At 40.5% G+C, this 20,801-nt stretch overlaps 1 protein-coding gene across 7 annotated transcripts in view; it reads right to left on the reverse strand.

Annotated features, from left to right (window-relative positions):
* MIB2 (MIB E3 ubiquitin protein ligase 2) overlaps positions 1-20,801 on the reverse strand; it is a 63,688-nt gene that overhangs the window by 22,713 nt on the left and 20,174 nt on the right. For all 7 annotated transcript variants that reach the window (XM_067311262.1, XM_067311260.1, XM_067311261.1 and 4 more), the window contains 3 exons: positions 18,588-18,938; positions 15,924-16,095; positions 3,049-3,155 (listed from right to left, as the gene is read on the reverse strand). In XM_067311262.1, the coding sequence (XP_067167363.1) occupies positions 3,049-3,155; positions 15,924-16,095; positions 18,588-18,834 (526 nt within the window). In that variant the 5' untranslated portion in view covers positions 18,835-18,938. The remainder of the gene's footprint in view (positions 1-3,048; positions 3,156-15,923; positions 16,096-18,587; positions 18,939-20,801) is intronic.

A 20,801-nucleotide genomic window follows, 5' to 3' on the forward strand; every position in this document is an offset into this window, starting at 1 on the left:
GCCCTCCAACCAAGTGTTCTTCATATACAATAAAGCAGCAAAGCAAACCAAAACAAATTATTCAGCAGCTTATACATCCTCCTCACACATCCTCCTCACAACCTTGAGAGCTGCAAAAGGCACAGGAGGTCTCAGTCATCTTCCTAATTAAGGAAGTTAAGCTATGAGACAACTCGGTTTCCTTTAGCTCAGAGAGAATCTCTGCATTGAGCTTGTGGAAAGGCAACCAAGCTGTTTGCTTTGGAATACAGATACCCAAAGCTGCATTCTGTAAAAGTCATTTCTCCTGGTCCACAGAAATATTGCCTAGCTAGGCAATGCATGGTGTCATGGCACCACACTGTGGCAAGGTAGAAACACAGCAGCATTGTAAAAGCAGCCCAAGATCCTTAATCTCTCTCACACATTGGCCAGATGGGAAAATATCAAGTACAGTTTGTTCTGGCATTTCTCTTTACCTTCCCAAGCAGGGAGGAACATTATTGAAATGATCCAGAACATGGGGATGTATCTGTGAGCAGGTAAATCTGGCTTGACATACTCTTGTGCAAGAGACCGTGCTGTATTAACACTGAACTTAGTTATACAGGATCAGAATTTGCAGATTCTGTTCCTCATTCTGCTGTCAAATCTGCATGAACTTGTGCAAATCCCAGAGCTGGTTTAGAGCTTTCCCAAATGCAAACAGCAGTATCTGTCTATCTCACTGGCAATTTGAACCTTACTGGGCAGACAGTAAGGTTCTAATTGCCTGCAAAGTCTTGGAAATTACCAGCTTAAAGGAACTAACTCCCTCATCTAACCACGCATCCATGCAAAAAGCATAATGCAGACAAACTAGTGGGCTTTACTGATAGTTCCATCAATGAGAAAAGCAGGCCTTCAGTGGATTGAAATGAGAATTAGAGACCCCCTATGTCTCTTGATTTTTATTGTAAGAAAAATATTTTCAAGTCCCATCTGCCTTTACAATCTCTCCCTAGAAACGGTAGCTGGAGCCCAGCTCTACACACAATTCACACCGCAGCGAGTTATTAGATTAGCACTCTAGATATCCACCCGCATGATTATTACCCAGGAAATTACAACTTAGGTTACCAAAAGCATTTCTGTGATATAACCTTCCCAGTTATGCTTAAAAAACAAACAAACAAAAAAAAACACTTCCAGATTAGAACCCAAATCCTAGCAAGAGGGCAGCTAACAGGAATTTTCACCTTTCAAACACTTTACAATTATCTGCAAAGGTCTGGCCAGGCCAAAATGAATCAGGATGACAGCTCCTGGAAAAGGAGGCTGCATCGGATATGCATTATTACTGACCAAGGGAGAGGAGAGCCTCTGGGTTGTACTGGTGTTCAAGGATGGCAACACAGTGATCTTGCAGCAACACTGGGCTCCTTTATATTACTCATGTGGACAGGTTGTAGCAGATTGGTGTCCTCTTCCCCTACATTTTTAGTCTGCAAGAAACCTGGCAGGTATCATTGGCCTTGATTTAGTGCTGACATAAACTGACAAATGAACCTAACATTTGCCTGTGGCAGCAGGGATCCAAATAAAAAAAAGGTAATCTCCCCTCCCTGTTCAGACACTTTTCTCCAAAGAGGGCACTATCAGCAGGTCCAGCTTCCATTTCCGTAGCATTTGGACTCAGAGATGGTAGCAAGGCGGGGCGGGGGGGGGGGGGGGGGGGAAGCACTCAGAAGCATTCAGTAAAAAGGTTCAAGTGACTGAAGAGCTACCAGAGTCCACCCTGAGCAGAACAGAGAAAAAAAGTTTGGTTACTCGACAAGTTCTCCAGCAGTCAATGCTAATTTCTGCAGAGAGCTTCAGGCAACAGGAACAATAAAAAGCCACAAGCCAAATAAAAGCAAGAACATTCTCAACTAGCTTCCATTGCCCTTAACAGACACACAAAATCATGGAACTAATTAATCCACTCAACAGGACCCTCTTACAGAGTTCACAAGATTATTTATTACCTGTATTTACATGTTACCTCCTTAAGAGGAAATAGAGAGCTGATGTCTTTGTGCTACTGGGAAGCTAAATTCAGAGGAGCACTGACTGACAAGAGATTTGGATGGATGCAACTCCATCAAAGATAAGATAGTATCAGTAGTGACTAGCTGACTACCTGGCCTTGCATTTCTTCTCGCTTGTTTTGCACATACCACTGCTTTCAGGTCGCAATCATTGTAAGCAACACAAGTTTCAGACATGCATGTATTGACTTGATCTCAAAAGGATGGATAAGCTGTACTGAGCATAAACTTCTTTTGCTCTCAGACCCTTTCAGTGTCTCCTGCACTGAACCCACAGCTACAATGAAGGGTAGAGTCAACTTTGGGAACCTTTGGTTTTGCAACTTAATTATTTAGGGAAAAAATATGCTGTAAACATTTCAGTATGTGCAAGGCTCTGGAATAGAAATGGACAGTAAAATTTCCTTAACCCTGCTGCACTACGCATGCATTGCTACCATTGAATCAGATACAGTCCTTATAACTCAGGGATAGGTCTAGAAAAGGCATTCTTGTCCCTTTACATTTTCAGCCTGAAGTTATAATTCAGAAATACAGAAAGTGGAAACCATTCCACAGCAACCACAGCAGAGTTCTTCATTGGTGATAAAATAGCATAGCATAGCATAGCATAGGGCAGGGCTTCATCTTCTTGTAAACATGGTGTACATTTATAGTTCTACGCAAGATCTTCCAGGATGCTTCCCATGAGTTTTCACATCTATGAAAGAGGAGCAGCAAAACTTCCCCCCACACACCCTGAATGGAGTCTCTGATACAGATATGTTTCTAAACAAATACAAAACAACAAATAGTATTTAATACTCTATGGAACAGCAACCTGCATCATCTGAACAGCTCCACAGAAGCTACTGCTCAGCACAAGCATTTTCAGTTATCAGTTTGGCACAAACAAACAAACAAACAAAAAAAACTACAAAAAAAAATCAAAGGGTGTTTTACAGAATATCTCAAAAACAACACCCCTCCCCCAAAAAAAAAAAACACACCCAAAACTTACCATCTTGGTTACCCCACTCCCAGTCTGGGCCACGGACTACTTTAGCCCCCTGGAAAGTCCCTCTTAATGAGATACGAGTCAAATTCTGTCGCGGACTCATTAGAACTCTGAAAAATAAAACAAGAGAAAACAGATTAATTTAGTGTCACTATTCACACTCTGTAAACCTCTGTTCCAACCAAGATCCATCATGTTAGGTACCACACCTACATGCAGCGAAGCAATGTCCTGAGTTCTGAAGAACATGAGAGAAAAATGAGAGAAAACAGTAAAATAGCTGAACAGAGGCTTTGATCCTAAAAGCTGGTCTCCCCAGGAAGGTCAAAATACCTAGGCACTGTTCCACTAACAGCAGAAAGACAACTAGCAGTTCATACACTAGGCTAAAAGAAGAGAAGACCCAAGTTTATTATCAAATATTATCAAAAATTGTGAGACCCATGGTGAACTTTAAAAAAAGTTCAGAGTTTCCCTCAGTTGTAGGATGCAGATAAATGGAGACAAAGGCTGCTATATGAGCACGAGGACAGGCACATTCCTGTGAGAGCCCATATACTAAATATTGAACATACATCGAACATACATCGAACATATAAAGTTGGAAGTTGAACATATATAAACCTGAAGTTTCAAAAAGGTTACATTCACTCACTCACACACAGCATGCCTTGTAGTGAAGGAAAAAAGATCATCCTTCTTTTAGAACTTCAGGCTCCTTGAGGGGGCTATGCAGGGCAAAAATCAAAATCTAGTAGCTCCAAAGAAGAAAAAAATCCTACACACGTTCTATGAGATGCACAAACCACAAATTATATCAAGGCAAGGCAGCTCACTGAGGGCAAAACGTGATCATTCTGAATGCATGGAAATTAATCCTTTTTTCCATGAATATTTACTGGCATTCTACAGCACAAGATACAATGCCTGCAAATCAAAGCCAACACATTCTGGCTTTAGTAACTTCAGCCCATTGATCTACATCCCTACACAGAGCAGAAGAAGCCCTGCTATGAATATCTTCAAGCAGTCCTAAACATCATAGCAGGAGGGTACCTCATTGCCAGCTGTGCCATTTATGTTAATTCACATGCTCCCCCAAGCAGAACACTCATGTCAACTAATGTAGGTCTCAGATAGTGGACATGTATCTTTTAAAACAGAGCCCTAGGAGATGGGCAGGGAGAGACAAGTAAGGGGGAAGTTTGCAACTTCTCCAGAAAGTCTGACACCAAGTCAGAGCGAGAGGGAGACTGACTTCAGTCAGGTACCATATTGATACATCCAGGAAAGAAACTCAAGTGGTCAGTTGCCCTCATACTCCACTGTAAGTTTGAGGCAATGCCTACAGACATCAGTACAGTGTAGACTGCATGAAAGCATTAATAGCTCAGGCAGTCTTCTAGCTCAAAGTTAGGAGTTCAGCACATCTCATATATTAAGGTACAGACTGCACAGCCTAATTCACTTGCTGAAAAGCAGAGCAGATTAGCCCTGCAATGTTGTGGATACACTGTTTCGGGACAACACAAACCCCTCTATCTGCCCTGCAATCTGCATCACAGGCATACCCACCAAACCACCTTAAGAAAAAAAAGAAAAATACCTACACAACGGTAAAGAGGGGGTCTGATGTCCTGTTAAAGCAGCTTGCAATTTCCATAATGTTACAGCACCTTCTCTGCTGTTTTTGTGCTTGCTGTTCCTGGTCTTTGCTCCCTGGCAGAAAGCTTTCTCATGAGGCACCAAGCCACCAAAGTGCTTAAGGACCTGTTTGTATTGCTTGGATGGGATACAATCCACTCTTCCAGATGACTGTAGAGGTGCTGCAATCCATACCCTTAATTGCCCACCTCTTCCTGACAGGCTCTTAGCAACTCCCAGACAGACTAAAAAGTTCAGCAGCTGTTTCACAGGGGAAGGGGTGGGGGAGCTTATTGGGGGTAGGACTGATCTCAGAATACTGTACTTACTTCTCATCTAATACCTAGAGACCAAAGGCAGAGACTCAGAAGGATTAAAAGCTTATGTTTGATCTTACTGTTTACTGATCCATCAAAAGCCTAAGTCTTATACCTTTCTTAATTTGTTACTGGATCTCCCACCCACGCCTTATATCCTAACACGTCTAGAAATGGGGAAAGACATATTTGCACACATTCTTCTAATCATTGAACTTTCATTATCCAGACTGTAGCTCAACATAGGGAAGACAAAGATCTTTTTTTGAATGGTTGAGTTGTTTGTTTTTGTTTTGTTTTTTAAACAACACCATCAAGGCTGGCAGTTGTTAAAAAATTATGAAAGAGTTCTGGGAGACAGCTCAGCTAAAAAATAAACACCGAACAGCGATCATTTCATTGCACTGTCATAAGGCATGTGCCCTAAGAAGGAATATACTGCTAAAGACTGGCTTTAAAAACCAGCATAGATTTGTGTACTGCATATCTGAAATACAACTTAGCTACAACATGCTATTTTCATTGCATTTTGTTGAATGCTTTTCTAACAACTTAAAGATGTCTTAGTCAAGCCCAGTGAGAATGTGATTAAAAAGACACTTCTTTCCCCAAACCCTACTCCCCCAAGGGAGAGGTTTCAATGCAAATAATCTCAGTGTCAGTAAAACGAAGCAGGAAGCTAAACTCAGGCAAGATATCTAAACAGCAAAATAACCACCATCCATAAGATTCCTAACAAAATTTCTCATTTTGTATAATCATATAACAGCAGTCATCTTCCATCTCAAAACAGCTCTTGCATTAGTCTCTCATCTTCAGTGAAATTTGTAGCTAGAGGCCAGGAAAATGAAGCTAAGCAGTTCAGAAATTTGGGGTTCCTTAATGTTATATACATATAATGTTAATTATAAATGCGGATTCCATCAAGATGCATTTAACTACAGTGGTCTATTTTTAAGCACATAGCAAGTGCAGTCTGCTATCATACTGTGTTAACCTCCACACCAACACTTGCAGACACATTTTCCTCCAAAGCCTCAGCTACAAGACAGCATGGCCGTTCCTCTAAACTTGTTGGACATGCACAAAAGATCATGTGTAGCACAATAACAATCAAACATATCTACCATTCTTTCTCTCAAGCACACTCTCACCTTTCTTCATTCCCCTGCTGCATTATTATGCTACAATCTAAAGTCCTCTCTCAACCTTCCAAAGCACCAGCAAAATCCCTTTCTTGAGAGACAATGGTTCTTGAACTGATGTCAGACACAATTACACAGGCACAGAACAGTGAAGACAAAATTTTAAGTTTTAAGCCATCTCTCATAAACAATTCATTTCACACGAAAGGCACTTTCTTGTATACATTTACTGTATAGATGAACAGAGAGAAATAGAGACAATCTTTTTCTTAAAAGGGTTGCTCCAGATTAATTGAGCAGAAGCAGAGAACAGCTATTAAAAAAAAACAAAACAAAAACCTACACACCCCAAGCCCTGGGCTTCTCAAGTAGCTGCTGCAGAACTACCCCTACCAACCACGTCACACATGATTCTGTGTCACCTTCTACCCCCTTTCCTTTCTCTAGTCAGTTCCTATACCATGTGAATGACAGCACAGATGATGCTCTAAGGTAATATCTTAGTGACAAGCTACTCCAAGAACAAGCCATTCCTCCAGTAAATAGCACCTCAAGCTTCTAATTGCCTGGATGTGGAAAGCTTAAGTGTCCATATCTTGGGAAGCAGGAAAAAAAAAAGACAACAGTGTTTAGCTCCTTCAGTTAATGGTTTGGGATTTAAACAATTTTCATTTGAAACTCAGAGGCCCCACAGTAGCTACAGTCTAAAAGCTGTGCCTACAAACAGTGTGCGTGCACAAAGTGCAGGGAGGGGAATCTCACACAGGACACAAAGTGTCACAAAGTAACAAACAAATCAATGTTCCAAATCATTCTAATATACAAGAAGTACTTCATCACTTCCTCCAGGTGAGGTGGGCCTTCTGTTGTTTCCTCTTCACAGCACCTTCCAAGGCAGCCAGGGAAGGCCAAATATTCAGCATAATAGGATGAAAGTGCTAAATCACAGTTCCAGCTGAATCAAGGAGTTTGATCCATTATCCACTTTCTGATTGATACCAACATTCTGTGATGTCCACACCCCTCCTGGCTTGCAGTCCCATACAACAGGGAGCAAGAGAGAGATGATGCCACTGTTAAAGGGTTGAATTCAATTCCTGCTCTGCCACAGACTTTGACCAAATCATGTTGTAACTTCTATATCCCTTTTGCAGAAGATAGTCAGAGATTCTTTCATTTGCTCAACTGCTACTCAGCTTGGCTACTCAGGCCATGGGCTTTTTAGGACAGGGCCTATCTTTTTACTGGGGCTAGCACAACAAAGCCCTGATTTTAGCCCAGGCACCTGGAAGCTGTCTATAAGATAAATGATAGTAGGACAACTCCATCCTCATGTAAGAGGCTATCTTCCATTCGATCTAAATGTTGGAGACAACTCGTCATAATTGCCCCCTTTTCCTAGCCTCACAAAAATTTTGACCTTGTCTTGAACCACATTGCTGATCAGCAATTCAATAAAATGATGCAAGAACCACACGTTCTAAGCCAATACATCTTAAGTTTTAGTCTAAATTGCTACATTTTGCTCCAAATACTGGATAGCAACCAAAGTTATTAGTGTTGCAAAAATACCCTAGGGATAAATTTAATCACTGTGATATTGCCTTTAATAGCAATTTTAATTAAGACAGCCATTCACAGTCAGGATCCATTTCTGCCCTAGAAATTCCAATGATATTAGATTACTAGAGTGTCCCACAGGAAAACACTTTAGTACAGGATGAAGCTATACCTCCCTTGAATATGCTGAGAATCAATACCCTTGGGGGTATTGTGCCTGTGCTCAGTTTTCATGGAGGTGCTTACCTACCTCTTCCTATCACTGAGGACTATGCTTACTCTCAACACTCCAGTCAACTCGACAAATAGTATCACCCATGCTTTACAGATGGAGATTTGAGACCCAAAACAATTGGCTTGCAGAAGTTCAGAACAGAGACAGCTCTTTTTATTTGCAGTAGCACTTTGAGGCCCTGCTGAGGTCAGGGTACCCAGCACAACAAACATACCTTGCAAGACTGACTTTCCCCCTGCAGGAAATTCTCATCCAAAGAGACAAGCACAATGCACAGGACTGGAAAACAGAAGAGATTGCCACCCAGCAATGTAGCAGGCCATAAATACAGTGTTAAACCATTCCATCTCTTCTGAGAGGCATAGTTGGGAGCTAGAATCCCAGCTCACAGCAGAAACAAACCCACAGTTCCCTTAGGATATGTAATGAGCTACACAAGCTACCACCAAAAAAACAACACAAAGATCCTACAGGACCTACAGGTAAAACCGACCTCAGTGATGCAAGAAATTCTAAATTCTTTTATCCTTCCTAACAAAGCATTTACTGAAGCACTTCCAGCAAAGGATATAGCAAGGAAATTCTAACAGACGACAGGGGGACAGGCAGATGCTGATAGCCTGAGCATGAACCAGGCTAAGACAAGGGCACTAGCAAGTGAGGGATCAGGGTCGTGTAAACCTATTTCAGGAACCATCCTCACCAAGAATTTCCATAGGTCAATCCTGTGCTTCCTTGCCAAGGTACAGTCTTCACAAAATCAGCTGTACATTTCTGCAGTCTCAGCTGGGCAAGATAAGGGATGGATGCTTGCTGTCTTTTTGCTAACCTCCAAATCTAATTCATATCAAATTCTGATTTGGAAAGCCACAGTGGACTGATTTCACACTGAGACTACCAAATATGAACTAAAATGTGTGTGTACCTGAGACTCAACACAGCACTGCAGACAGAAAGTGTTCTCAACCATGCTAGAGAGCTCTCAGAGGAATCATAAAGGAGCCTTGGGTAGAATCTCAAGTGACATATTTTATCATCATCCTTTAAAGGTGACTATTAGTTCAAAACACAGGCTAAGGATGTTTTGGTGAAGCTTTCTTTTTTGGTTTGCAGTTTTGCTCAGGTAACTCCCCATTCCACAAAACAAACAAAATATTCCAAGCTAAATAAGAAGAGTGCTAGCGTGAGGATATGCCCTAGTGTTCTGTAAATTATATATATTTTTTAAGATGGCACACGTAGATAGCTTATAATATGGCAATTTATGTTTTTTTTTAAATAAAATTCTACTATAAGTATTAATGAACATTAAAAAAGGGTAATTTCAGTGTTACTCATTGAAACTTCTTAATCTAGCAGTTTAAACTGACATTGCATAAATAACACATGTTGCAGAGGTCGCTATGGTAAATAAACCTGTATCCCATTTATTGACTAGTAATCAAATGCCCAGCAGTTGGCACTAAGCCAATTAGTTCAGGCTTACAGTGCAACCAGACACAGACTGATTGGATTTTTAAAGTTGCCTTAAATGGGTCTGCATATACCTAAATGATAACATGCATTTGTTCTTTTAATGTATCTGATTTAAAAGTTCAAGTGGTAAACTAGACAGAACTGTTTTAAGAATCTTGGCTGCAAATAACTGCAGACTCCGTTGTGACTGCAGTATAAAAAACAAAGTGAGAAAATACTGAATATATTTATATTTCTTATAATACACTACACAAAACTTTTCCCTGCATAGTTTGCCATCACCCCCACCTCCACTGGTCTCCAAACCACACCAGGATTTTTAAAATTTTTTGTTAAGAATGTGATTGATTGGCAAGTGAAGACTAGGAAATAGCCTGGGTCAAATGCACCACTTCCCCTACTGAAATTTAAATTTCCATCCTCCCTGAGAGGGTGACACTTGCAAAACGCTGTTGCTGCTTTTGCACTTGAATATAATATTACTGCTAGTTCTTGAATATAATAATATTAACATGTTGCATAAGAAGAGGAAGATGATCTCAGACTTGATTATTTGCATAATTCACCAGAGAGTGCCTCACCATTCCAGCCCTAACCTTCTGGTTGCAAAGACAAAAACGTCTTTTCCGATGAAAGGAAGAAGGATATAGATATCAGACTACCAGATTTTTATTCATTAAATGTGGGTTAACTTTTGGGATCTGCTGTGGGGTAACTGCACAACCATCAGCAAATCACTTCATCTTTCTGTATCTCATCTCCCTCTAAATTTCTTTAAATTAAAAGTCTGATACGTCTATTTAGACAGAAATTTCATCAGGGCATGAACTGTCTTTCACTATGCCCAGCGGTCAGCTGCATGAGATTCAAACCAGAATGCCTTGGCCTATAGATCAAACTTAGTCTATCTGTTGAAACTCTCAAACACCACCCAGCCTCCTTTGCCAATCCATTTCAAAAGGGACACCTGTGTCCATCTAATGTAAGTTCGGCTTAATCATAGTAGCCAATCAACACGCACTAACAGCAAAAAAAAAAAAAAAAAAAAAAAAAAAAGTGTAGGAAAAACAGTGATTGAGTCAAACCACACAAGATTGTGCCAGTCCTGCCAATATGACATACACCTCATCTCTTTCCCTCCCTTAGGCAGTTCAATGACTACTTGAAAAGCTCTTAGGAGGGACAGAGAAGAAGGATAAGGGAGGCATGATCATTTTTTGGAAGACATCTGTCTACTTGATAAAGCCAGCATGGGGTAGCACTTGCCTCAAACAGTTTTTGTTTTTGCTGCTGCCTTAGTAATTACTCAAGGATTACACAGTTCCTGTCTGATACTTGCCTTTACTAGATCTCCTATGATCTGATCCAAATCCTAGAAAGGCCTATGGGAATCTTTCCACTGATTTTCATGGGCAGGTTGCACTCTTAAATCTCTCAATTTTTCCATAAAGTTCCTTGAGTAAATCTGGTCCATCCTTTGGTTTCCTTGTTCCACTGAACCACAAAACAACAAGACTGCTCTGCTTGTCCTCACCCCCTACATTTGGAATGTAAATCTGACTCAAGGTCAGATGCTTTACAATTCAGCTCGCTTTTTCCTACACAAGAAGCATCACCTCTCCAAACACCGAACTTGCATCTTTAGGTCACTAACATCACCCCAAACCAGACATAATTACAGCCTATCTGGTCTCCTTTGCCCTCATTATTTCACAGCAAGGTAATACATTCTAAAGAGAAGCAGTGGAATGAAGTCAGCACTAGGACATTAGAATTGCAGCCAGACGTTGCAAGCAGGTAATGCTGCCCGAAAAGTCACATTGTCCAAAGCAGGCAACCGGCACATTCTATTGATTGTGACAACAAAGGAGACTAGGCCAGGACAAAATTTGCTTGCTACCCTGCTTTCAGATGCTGATTTATCTTTCAGTTACTGAGCAAGTATATTCAGCAAGCAGATACAAGATTGTGGGAAAAAAAAAACAGATCTTCAGTGAAACCAAGCTATTCTTTTAATCTAAGGATGAGAGCCTCTCCCGAAATTAACAGCTATAAAATTCAAACCAGATTATGATAGGGGGGGTCCAGATATTCCAAATAAAATATTCCATTCAGCATGCCCTACAAAATTTTATAATCCAAATAATCCAGACAAAAAATTCATTCTTATTTTCCAGACAGGAAACACAGAGAGAAACTGAAATGCCAGAGTCTTGACAGAGCCAGGAATCAGACTCAGCCTCCCAAGTTCATATCTTGTATTTTAGGCAACACAATAAATTCAATACATTTGTAAAGATAGCACCTTTGGACACTATAAAACACAATGGTCTAGATCCAAGCTCTAGCTCAGAAAGTCCATATATCACCAATCATCAGACACCAAAAAAAAGCACAATATTCAAAGACGACGTCTCCTTTTTTACTCATTTTTCCTAAGCACTGCTCTCTGTTGAAGACCTTATAATGGGGAAGTCAGACGTCTAATCTCACTCACTGTGCATATACAATCATATGTAAGATTTGATACAGCTTTTGAACAGAAGTCTACAGCACATCTTCAGGTGTTTGTAGATTGCACTTCTGACTTGAGGCTTATTGCTGCTGGCCATCTCTTTCCCTCCATCTGTCTCTCTTCCCCTCTTCCACCCTCCCCCACCCTATAAAGACTGAACCAAAGATAAACATACCCCAATTCTTCATTATTTTTAAGAACAGATTCTTGTCTCAGTTTGATCTAAACTTTTGATTTTCTTTTTGTGGAAAATTTGTCACTGGAGAAAGCAGTAAGGGAAGGAGGGAACAGTGCTGAAAAGGGATGATGAAGAACAGAGATGAAACAGCTGGAAAACAGCCCTAGAAAAATGCCAGAAACAGGAAGATTTCCATTTGCAGCATCTTTCAAAGAGGTTCAAGCTCCAGTCATCAGGGACCTTAAATAGCTTTCAGGTAAAGGTGTGTTCAAAGAATGCTTCAGAAAACTGATTTGGAACCCTCTGCACAACCTGTCCGGGCTTAAGGCCTCTAAAGTCCTAGGGTTAGTGAGCCGCTACAAACATTTACATGTTTGTCTAGCCTACGTTTAGCTGCACAGGTACTATGTTGTGGGACTGGCCATAGAAGAGCCTTGTGGAACAAATTGCTGCCACCTGCTATCGCACCCATGTGTGATGCTCTGAAGCTGACCCACTAGAGGTCTTCGCTTCCTACATCAGAGGAGCAACAATGGTACCAGTTGCAAGATGAGATGCATGGTGATGCCCTCTCACAAAGGGCTGAGACCAGGGAGAGACTAAACTCCTAGCTCTTGATCTTCCATTAGAGAGACAGTTCATGTCCATTTCACTGTCCCCATGAAAGCTCCATAATATGGCTGTATTCCATGGTTCTGAATTTGATTTTATTGATGGTAATCCCAAGGATTACCACCTTGATTTAGAAGTAGCCCCTTCTGCTGTCATGGGAAACCAAGATTATGGGATACTGTCAAATTTGGTGGGCTATCCCTCTATCCACTCCCCTTTTAAGTTTCTTTAATTAACACTCCAGTGGGCCAATCACAGCACTTTGCCTGGGTCTTGAAAGCAAAACACTACTGTGCTTCGGGCTGTTCATTTCCTCAGTGTAAATAATCACAAGATAGCCACTCCCTGCAGGAGAAAGGAGATGAGAGAATCTTGATCTCTAAAGGACACCCTTTCTGGATTTCACAGTCATTCAAACAAGAGCAAGTAACAAGAGCAAAATCCTAAGAAAACCCAAATCTACAAAGCAGTTACCACATCTTTTTAATAGACAGCTTTTTTTGGTCCTTGGGGAACTGCCAAAGGGTTTCTCTTCTACTTTATTGAGCAAAAAAAATTGAGATGATCGATCTACACAATAGTCTCTTTGCAGTGACTGTTCTCCTATTGGCACTGCTAAGGCTTCAGGGATAAGTAAGCAATTTTTGTTCTTCAAAAAGGATGCTGCATTGCCTAAAGGCATTGTCTTTGCAGCTTAGACCTCAGTTGTTCCAAAGAAATCCACAAATCATTGTTCAAAGCTGATCTCTTTCTTCTCATTTTGTTTTGCTTCTTTTTAATCAGAACTTTCCATTCTTAATGCAGAGCAGTCTACAGAAGACTAGACTAGCAAATTACAGAATTACATTTGCATTAAAGCAAAGCTGTTCCCACTTCTTCCTTCTCCTGCACTGCAAGACATTTCTCAGTAAAATTGTTTCAGTTTGCCAATTCCCTGTATGAAAGCTCTTGCATAAAAACCACTTGCATTGCAGTTGTATTAGAGTATTCTACCATCCAACTCAATCAAATGACCAAAACAAAAAGCACTTATGACAGCCTGTTTCCTCCAAGCTTAGCAACTTTAAGAATCGCAATACATACCTTTCATTCATGTTTAAAATTGCAGCTTCCCACAACTGGAAGCTTCTTCATTGTGGAATTCTAATTTCTCTCCATCCCTCAGTGTGGGTACACTCAGCACCTACCACTTAGCAAGAGTAGGAAAGATATTATATACAATCCAATTACAACTACTGCTGCTTTTTCCTTTCACCCCTTATTTAGGCTCCCAGAAACCATCGTCACATCCAACAGGTTCACACTGTGGGCCCCCTCCTCCCCATTTTTTTTATTAGCTGTCTGGTATTAGGAAGAGCACTGTTCCTGCTAACACATAGTTGATGTAGGTCAGAATACTGTTGTTTTAACAAAAGACTAAGCAGAATAGACTGTGGCCTATGTCCAGGCTTCTTGTTATCAGCTAAAAAAAAATTGTATTTATATCACATCTTCTCTATCCCAGGCTCAACCTGACTCAGAGAAAAGCAAAGGAATTTAGGAAAAAACAAACCAAACAAACCAAAAAGCCATTAAGAGGCAAGCATCATCAGATATTAACTTCTGCTCTGGTGGACCTCAATCTCCAGAGACCTCCAGTGCTTAGATGTTTCTCAGGCGATACTCCAAAGTGGTGCTGAAGCGTTATCCCTCCCTGCAGTGTTTTGGGAAAAGTGACACACGTAGAACAGAACTAGGTTTGACGAGTTTACTGGCAGTCTTCCAAGCTCTTTCTTCACACTGACAGCAAGCACACCATTGCCCAAATTCAATCAACAGCCTGGACACAGGTTAGACATGAGTCTTGAAAAGACAAACTGCTCTTTCTGCATCTTTACCTATACAGACTACTGAGAAAGGGATACAAGTTCTGCAGAGGATAAGAGTTCTGAGGAGGTAATTGCCTCGTGATCTGCCTCTTGATAAAAAGTATCAGTGTTCCTGATGAGGGTCAGAAAAGGTGACAGTGCTGGCCAGCTGTCCAAAAGAATGCATCACTGTTTAGCCCAAAGCAGCAGTGCCCTGCAGAGCCCTTGTAACAGCCGGTAAATTAGACACTTCTACAATAGTGCAAACTCTTACAACTGTTGTTTAATTTATTTATTTATTTTTAATGTGAGGAAGATCATGTACCTTAACAGCAGAGCGTTCACAGAGCTTAAACGAAAGACAAGCGGTACCTCTGAATAACTATTTAGAGCTAATTATAATAATACTTAAAGAAAGAGTGTGAATATGTATATATGGTGGAAATCCCAAAGCTCATTTCACAATAACATTTGGACAGATTGTCATATTAACACAAGTTCAAGAAACATCCTAATCTGGTAGATAAATACGAGCCACAAAGCTCAATGAGGACATCTTTGGACAGCAACATCCATCCCTTTGCTAGCACTCAGAAGCCTGGCTCAACCACACTGGCAAAACTACCATCAACTCCCAAGAAAGCTTCTCATAAGGGAGGAAAAACAGCTGTGTATCAGGCACCACTGTCTTTAGCAAAGAAATTACACTTTTCATTCCACAGATAGGTGCAACATACAGTGACACTTTCAAGGCAAAAGAGAAAAAGGAAAGAAAATCGGTGACAGAGACAAGAGCTAATTTCCTATGATCCTTCCTAAAGGCAAGAGGATTACAAGATTCATCTTCATGCCCACCTTAGCAGGAGCAAATGAAACTACTGTTAATGTTATTTTTCAGTTCTTCCTCAGGGCAGGAGAACAGACTTCCACGTTTTGGCATGTGATGAATGAACACAAAATTATGGATACTGTTCCACAGTCACTCCTGATAATGCTAATGTGTACAGTACATATTATATGAGATGTTGTTCTTCAAGGAATAGTACAGACTCTGAGAAGAAATCAACAATTTGGGAGTGCAAGATTCCTGTCAGCCTCTCCATGGTCACTCAGTTATCTGAAAACAGCAAATACCAGAGCACCTCAAAGACATTATTTAATTTGGACATCAGGGGAAGGGGAGGGAGGAAAAAAAAAAAAAAAAAAAAAAAAGAAAAGAAAACTTTGCTCTCTTTTCTCAGGCAGCTCCACAAGCCAAACACGCCAGATCAAGTTTTATATTATTCTATAGAATAGCAACCTATAAACCTCAACGTGGTTAACTGGACTTCCCCTATAGCACCACTTACGGCTGCGAGTGTGCTGTTTCATAGCGCTCGAAGGGGTGAGACAGATCATGCTTGTTGTTCATGTAACATTGTGTGCACAAGTCATAGTCAAAGCACATTTTGCATTTCCACCGCATTCCCCGTATCCCATGCTTCTTGCAACAGTCGCAAATGATGTTAGGGTGACGGACACCTAAGAGAACAAAGGAAAAGAAGTATAACATCCACACACAAAATTCATAGAAACAAGATTGACAATGCTACTAGAGCTACATTAGCATGTTTTAAACAGAAGAATTACATGCTACATGTGTACTGAAGGAGATCTAAGAAGCCACAATCAGAGCAAATCAGAAACCCTATAAATGCACTAAGATGGCATCAAGCTTGAGCCAGTAATCCCTGCCTCTCCCCTGGTTTGATAGGTTAGGACAAGGCCACACTATTATTATATGTGTTTGGATGTGAAGCTGGTTTACATCTGTCTGCTCTCTCCCACCACAGAAGCAAAATAAGGCAACTCATTTTTAGTGTTTCTTTTACATGGGCATAACCAATGAAAGCAGCTGATACTGGAAGAATAGAGCTCATCCAGTACAATAAAATAGAACAGATTTTGTATTAGACAGCTGCTTAAAAGAATATATTAGTTTTCACCCAACAACTCCTGCCTGTAACTCCTGCCCTTACTCCATTGAGCGAGCATAGCAAGTAAGCTCAATCAGGATAATTTACCTGTAACAATGTTTGGCTGCCCAGTTTTCTGATGCTTGACTCTTGAGCTGTTTAATGTGTAAGGCAGGCAATACTAATCATAAGAAGTGCAACTAACACTTGAAAGCTTGTTCTGTACAGACAAACGATAACTTTGACTACAAAGTTTAATAAGAGCTTCACATATACAGCCTAAGCAACAATGGAGCCAAAGGAATAGAACTGATATCGCCCTATGAAGACATCTCATATATTCTGGATTAGCTTGCTCAGTTTTAATGACTTCTATCAAATCCATAAATTCTATGAAGCTGTATAAGAGCACCTTTTGATTCTCTTCTATGTGGTTTTATTCCCTGCAGTTCAATTTACTTATCAAAATACCGTTCCTGTCTTGCATAACCTGGATTGAGCAGCACTGACACAAAGCCAGAGCAGCTCACTGGCAGAAAGGTGAAGAACTCTTATCTTCAACCCAATTTCTAATGAGTCATTTAAATTAGGGCCACAAAAAAGCAGCAACATCTGTATCCACTCCTTTCTCTTTACCACATCCATGCTTTCTGATCTGTGAAACATGAATTTCTGTTACAAAAAAGTTTGCAAAACTGAAATTAATATAAAGCAAAATGGAATCTTCTCAATTAAACTTAGATGCTTATTTGTAGATTTAAGAGTCTTCGCAGAAACCATCTGAGTGTGCTGGGTACTCTTTGCTTCTGTGTCATCTGAGCTTTTACTGCAATTTTGAAAAAAGTAAAACCAAAGCACATCTATTCTACCACATTTCTGTATATATTTTAGATAATCAGACTTGAACACCTGTATCCTGTTCCCTCTTCCTTCCCAAACTTCTAAAATAATTTTAAGCATCTAAGCATCCATAGCTGTTTAAAGGCAAGATAAGCTGTCAAATACTTCCTACATGTGACCTTCCTAGGGCAGAATTTAACCTAATTAACCCCGGGTACATTATTCTGGGCTTACAACATAAGGATTGTGGCAGAATTCGGCCCTATATAACTGAACACTTAAATTGCATGCTCCTTTCATGTGTAGAGTGAAGTATCCATCTCCTGGCTTAAGGGATTCTTATGCTAAAAGTCATACCAGAATTCAACAGCATGACAAAGTCAGAAAGACTGTTATCAGAACAATTACTCCCAAAGCTTGCAAGGGAGCAGACTTTCAAAACATTTCATCATACTTTGGGTCCAACAGCAATGTGGAGATGCTGAAATCTGTCTAGAATGACATAGAATAGTCAATAGTTGATTATGCTTTAAAACAGGATGGTAGACTAGATGATTTCTTCACATCCCTTGCAGCCCTATTTTTCTATGAAATTAGGGAGTCTTAAAAACCACAAGGCAACACAATTTTTCAAGCTCAAGTCAGATATGTAAGTGACACTGGTTCCTCTTCAGAATTCATCCTGGACTGCAATGTTTGAGTGTATGTTAGGAAGCTGCGGTTCAGACTTGTCTCTCTTGTTTAAAACCTTGCAACTATTTTATGTCATCTTTCAAATTATGAGACAACATTCAAAAGGGAGGAAAAAAAAGAGTTAAAAGGAAGGAGGGAATATGAACACAAATTCTTACAAAGGAGCAGCCTCATTTTCACAGATGATTCAATAGACAAAAGTTTTGTCACTTTTCTCAGCTTCACTAAAAGTTCTTAAGCTCTCTCAATCTACTAGACCAGAGATTTTAATTCGTGCACACAAACGTACCCAAGCAATGCTCATCATTGAATTTTGTCGCCATTAGCTGGCTGATAGTACACTGCTGCTTAGCACCAATCCATGGACAGGTGGTAGTAAAAGGTTTGCATCAGCCAAGCCTCTGATACAGCTCTGAGATGTTGGCATTTAATTCAGTAAGCAGCAGGTGAAGCAGGTGTTACATATGCTAAAGAAGATTGCTTTACAGTACCAGTGGCTGTGCATCTTGCCCATGGCATACTTACCTATTTGTGCATTATCATACAGAAGAAGGTCATAAGCTCCTTGGAATCCAGTCCGATAATTGGTTCTGTTGCCTTGATCCCACTGTACGACGACAGTTTTATCTGGAGTGGTTGGGCTGCCTGTCCGACCAATCTCAACCACAGTCCCAATGTTCCCTTCACCACTGTCCTGGCTGCCCCACTTCCAGTCCACTCCACGGACTACCCGCATCCCAACCTGCATGCTGGCATAGAGGTCCAAGTCCATTGCTCTGCACAACAATCCTCAAAATTCTTCCACGTAGGGGGTCCTGGAGACAGGTACCATTATCAGCAACACATCCAGCACCATCAGCAGCATGTTTAGCACACCTAATAAGATGACATACTATTAAGCAATGTCACTCAGCACATCAGAGCAGTAACTTTCATAGCAAGAAAAGTGGATGCCATTTCAGCTCATACCCTTGGCACACAAACTCATGCTGAACAAACAGGGCCAGGACGTTTCCTATATTCCACATTTCCCAAAAGAAAAGAATTCAAACCCCAGCTCAAAGTACTTATCCCATTCTGGTGTAAACACTGTGAAAAGAGATACTAAGTAAAGAGATCATATTACTGAGGAACATCCTGAAACTCCCAATAAAACTGTTTGTGCCAACCCAAAGATCAAAACCTAGCTCCTCTGAAGTGACACTCTGCTGACTTGGATCAAGCCATACTTCAACCCAGAACACATACCTAATAGAAGGTAGAGTTTAGCCAGATCTAGGCAGCTTTTATACTTAACTCTGTCTCTACATACCATTAGCATTATCAGACTGATTATCAAATCCATAAATTCAACCTATATGGGAAGCAACAAGAAACAGAAGCAAGGCACTGGTAGAGGTGGGGAAATCCCTCATTCACAGGACTGTAATTCATTCTTGTTCCAATCTCAGCTCTAGGTGAACCCCAATTGGTTAACTACAGAAATGGGGCAGATAGCAGCTGCACTTCGTGGCATTTATGCTTCAGTTCAAATTAAAATGAAACTCATGCAAAACAGATGATTTTCACCTGCATTCACAAGAGGTGCATCTTCCCATAAATGCCCCCAACCCAGGCATGTGATAGTAAACATCAGCCCAGTGTAAATTTTATGATGTAAACCAACTTCAGAGAAGCCTCCTCCTTGGGAATGATATGGTATTGCTGGCTGGAGAGGAAGGCCAGTGCCAGTATTTGTGCTTTTCTCTGGTTCACAGACAGACTCTGGAGCAGCCTCTATACAGCAAACAGTGTCTCATCACTACTGTTACAAGATAAAAATGCATCTTTCTTTCTCATGAAATAAGACATTTCCCAGTACTATAACCACATTCAGGCCATTGGTTTTGCCACGTATCATTCCACCCTCTTAGACCTTCAGTGCTCAGAAACACTTGTCTCCTTGCTATAAAAAGCATAGGTTATTGCCATTTTAGATGAAGATTAGACTCTTCTTCAAAACACAGAAAGGAGCAGTTATGGCATCAGCCCTAATGGAGCAACAATAAACATCCTAGACCATTCTGACACTTTTAGTCTCCTCCATAAAGCAATTCAGTTCCAGAATCTTTTACACATGCTTTTGCTGCTTCTTAAGTGTCCATTAGGACACTTGAGATTATTTTGTATCAGGCAAGAAGCATGAAGTTGAAAAACTCATGAAAGATGAAAATATAGAGATAGTTACATATAGACAGATATTTGTTCTTATAGAGGTGTGCTGTGAAATGCATTTTTTGACAGGATATGCCTCAGGATAGAAGCAGAGACATTCTTCCTTCATATTTATCCTTTGGCAGAGGTTTCTTATCTTCATGGTTCAATTCTAAACTGAAGTAAAGGGAAGAACTAATTCAGCCTCTAAACGTTGTTCATATCATACCAAGAACACATTCTCTGTAGTTCTGCCACCTCCCAAAGCATTCTACAAACCCTCAACCCGTACATGAAGGAATCAGCTGCTTATCATCACATAGGTAATCACCTTTGGCTCTCTCTCACTCTTTTGTTTAACCTACTAGGCAGGAAAGTTACACAAACAGGTTTTCCATGGTTTACTTTGAATGCAGGAGAAACAGATGGACATGCTAATTCTTCTTACATTTCATTTTTAATACAATGATATGAAATCAAAAACTGCAGAGGAATAACCGAGAGGAGGGCAAAAGGGTATAAGGACATTCAGAAATTCAAGATTCA

Source organism: Apteryx mantelli, chromosome 26, assembly GCF_036417845.1.
Source record: "Apteryx mantelli isolate bAptMan1 chromosome 26, bAptMan1.hap1, whole genome shotgun sequence".
NCBI lineage: Eukaryota > Metazoa > Chordata > Aves > Apterygiformes > Apterygidae > Apteryx > Apteryx mantelli.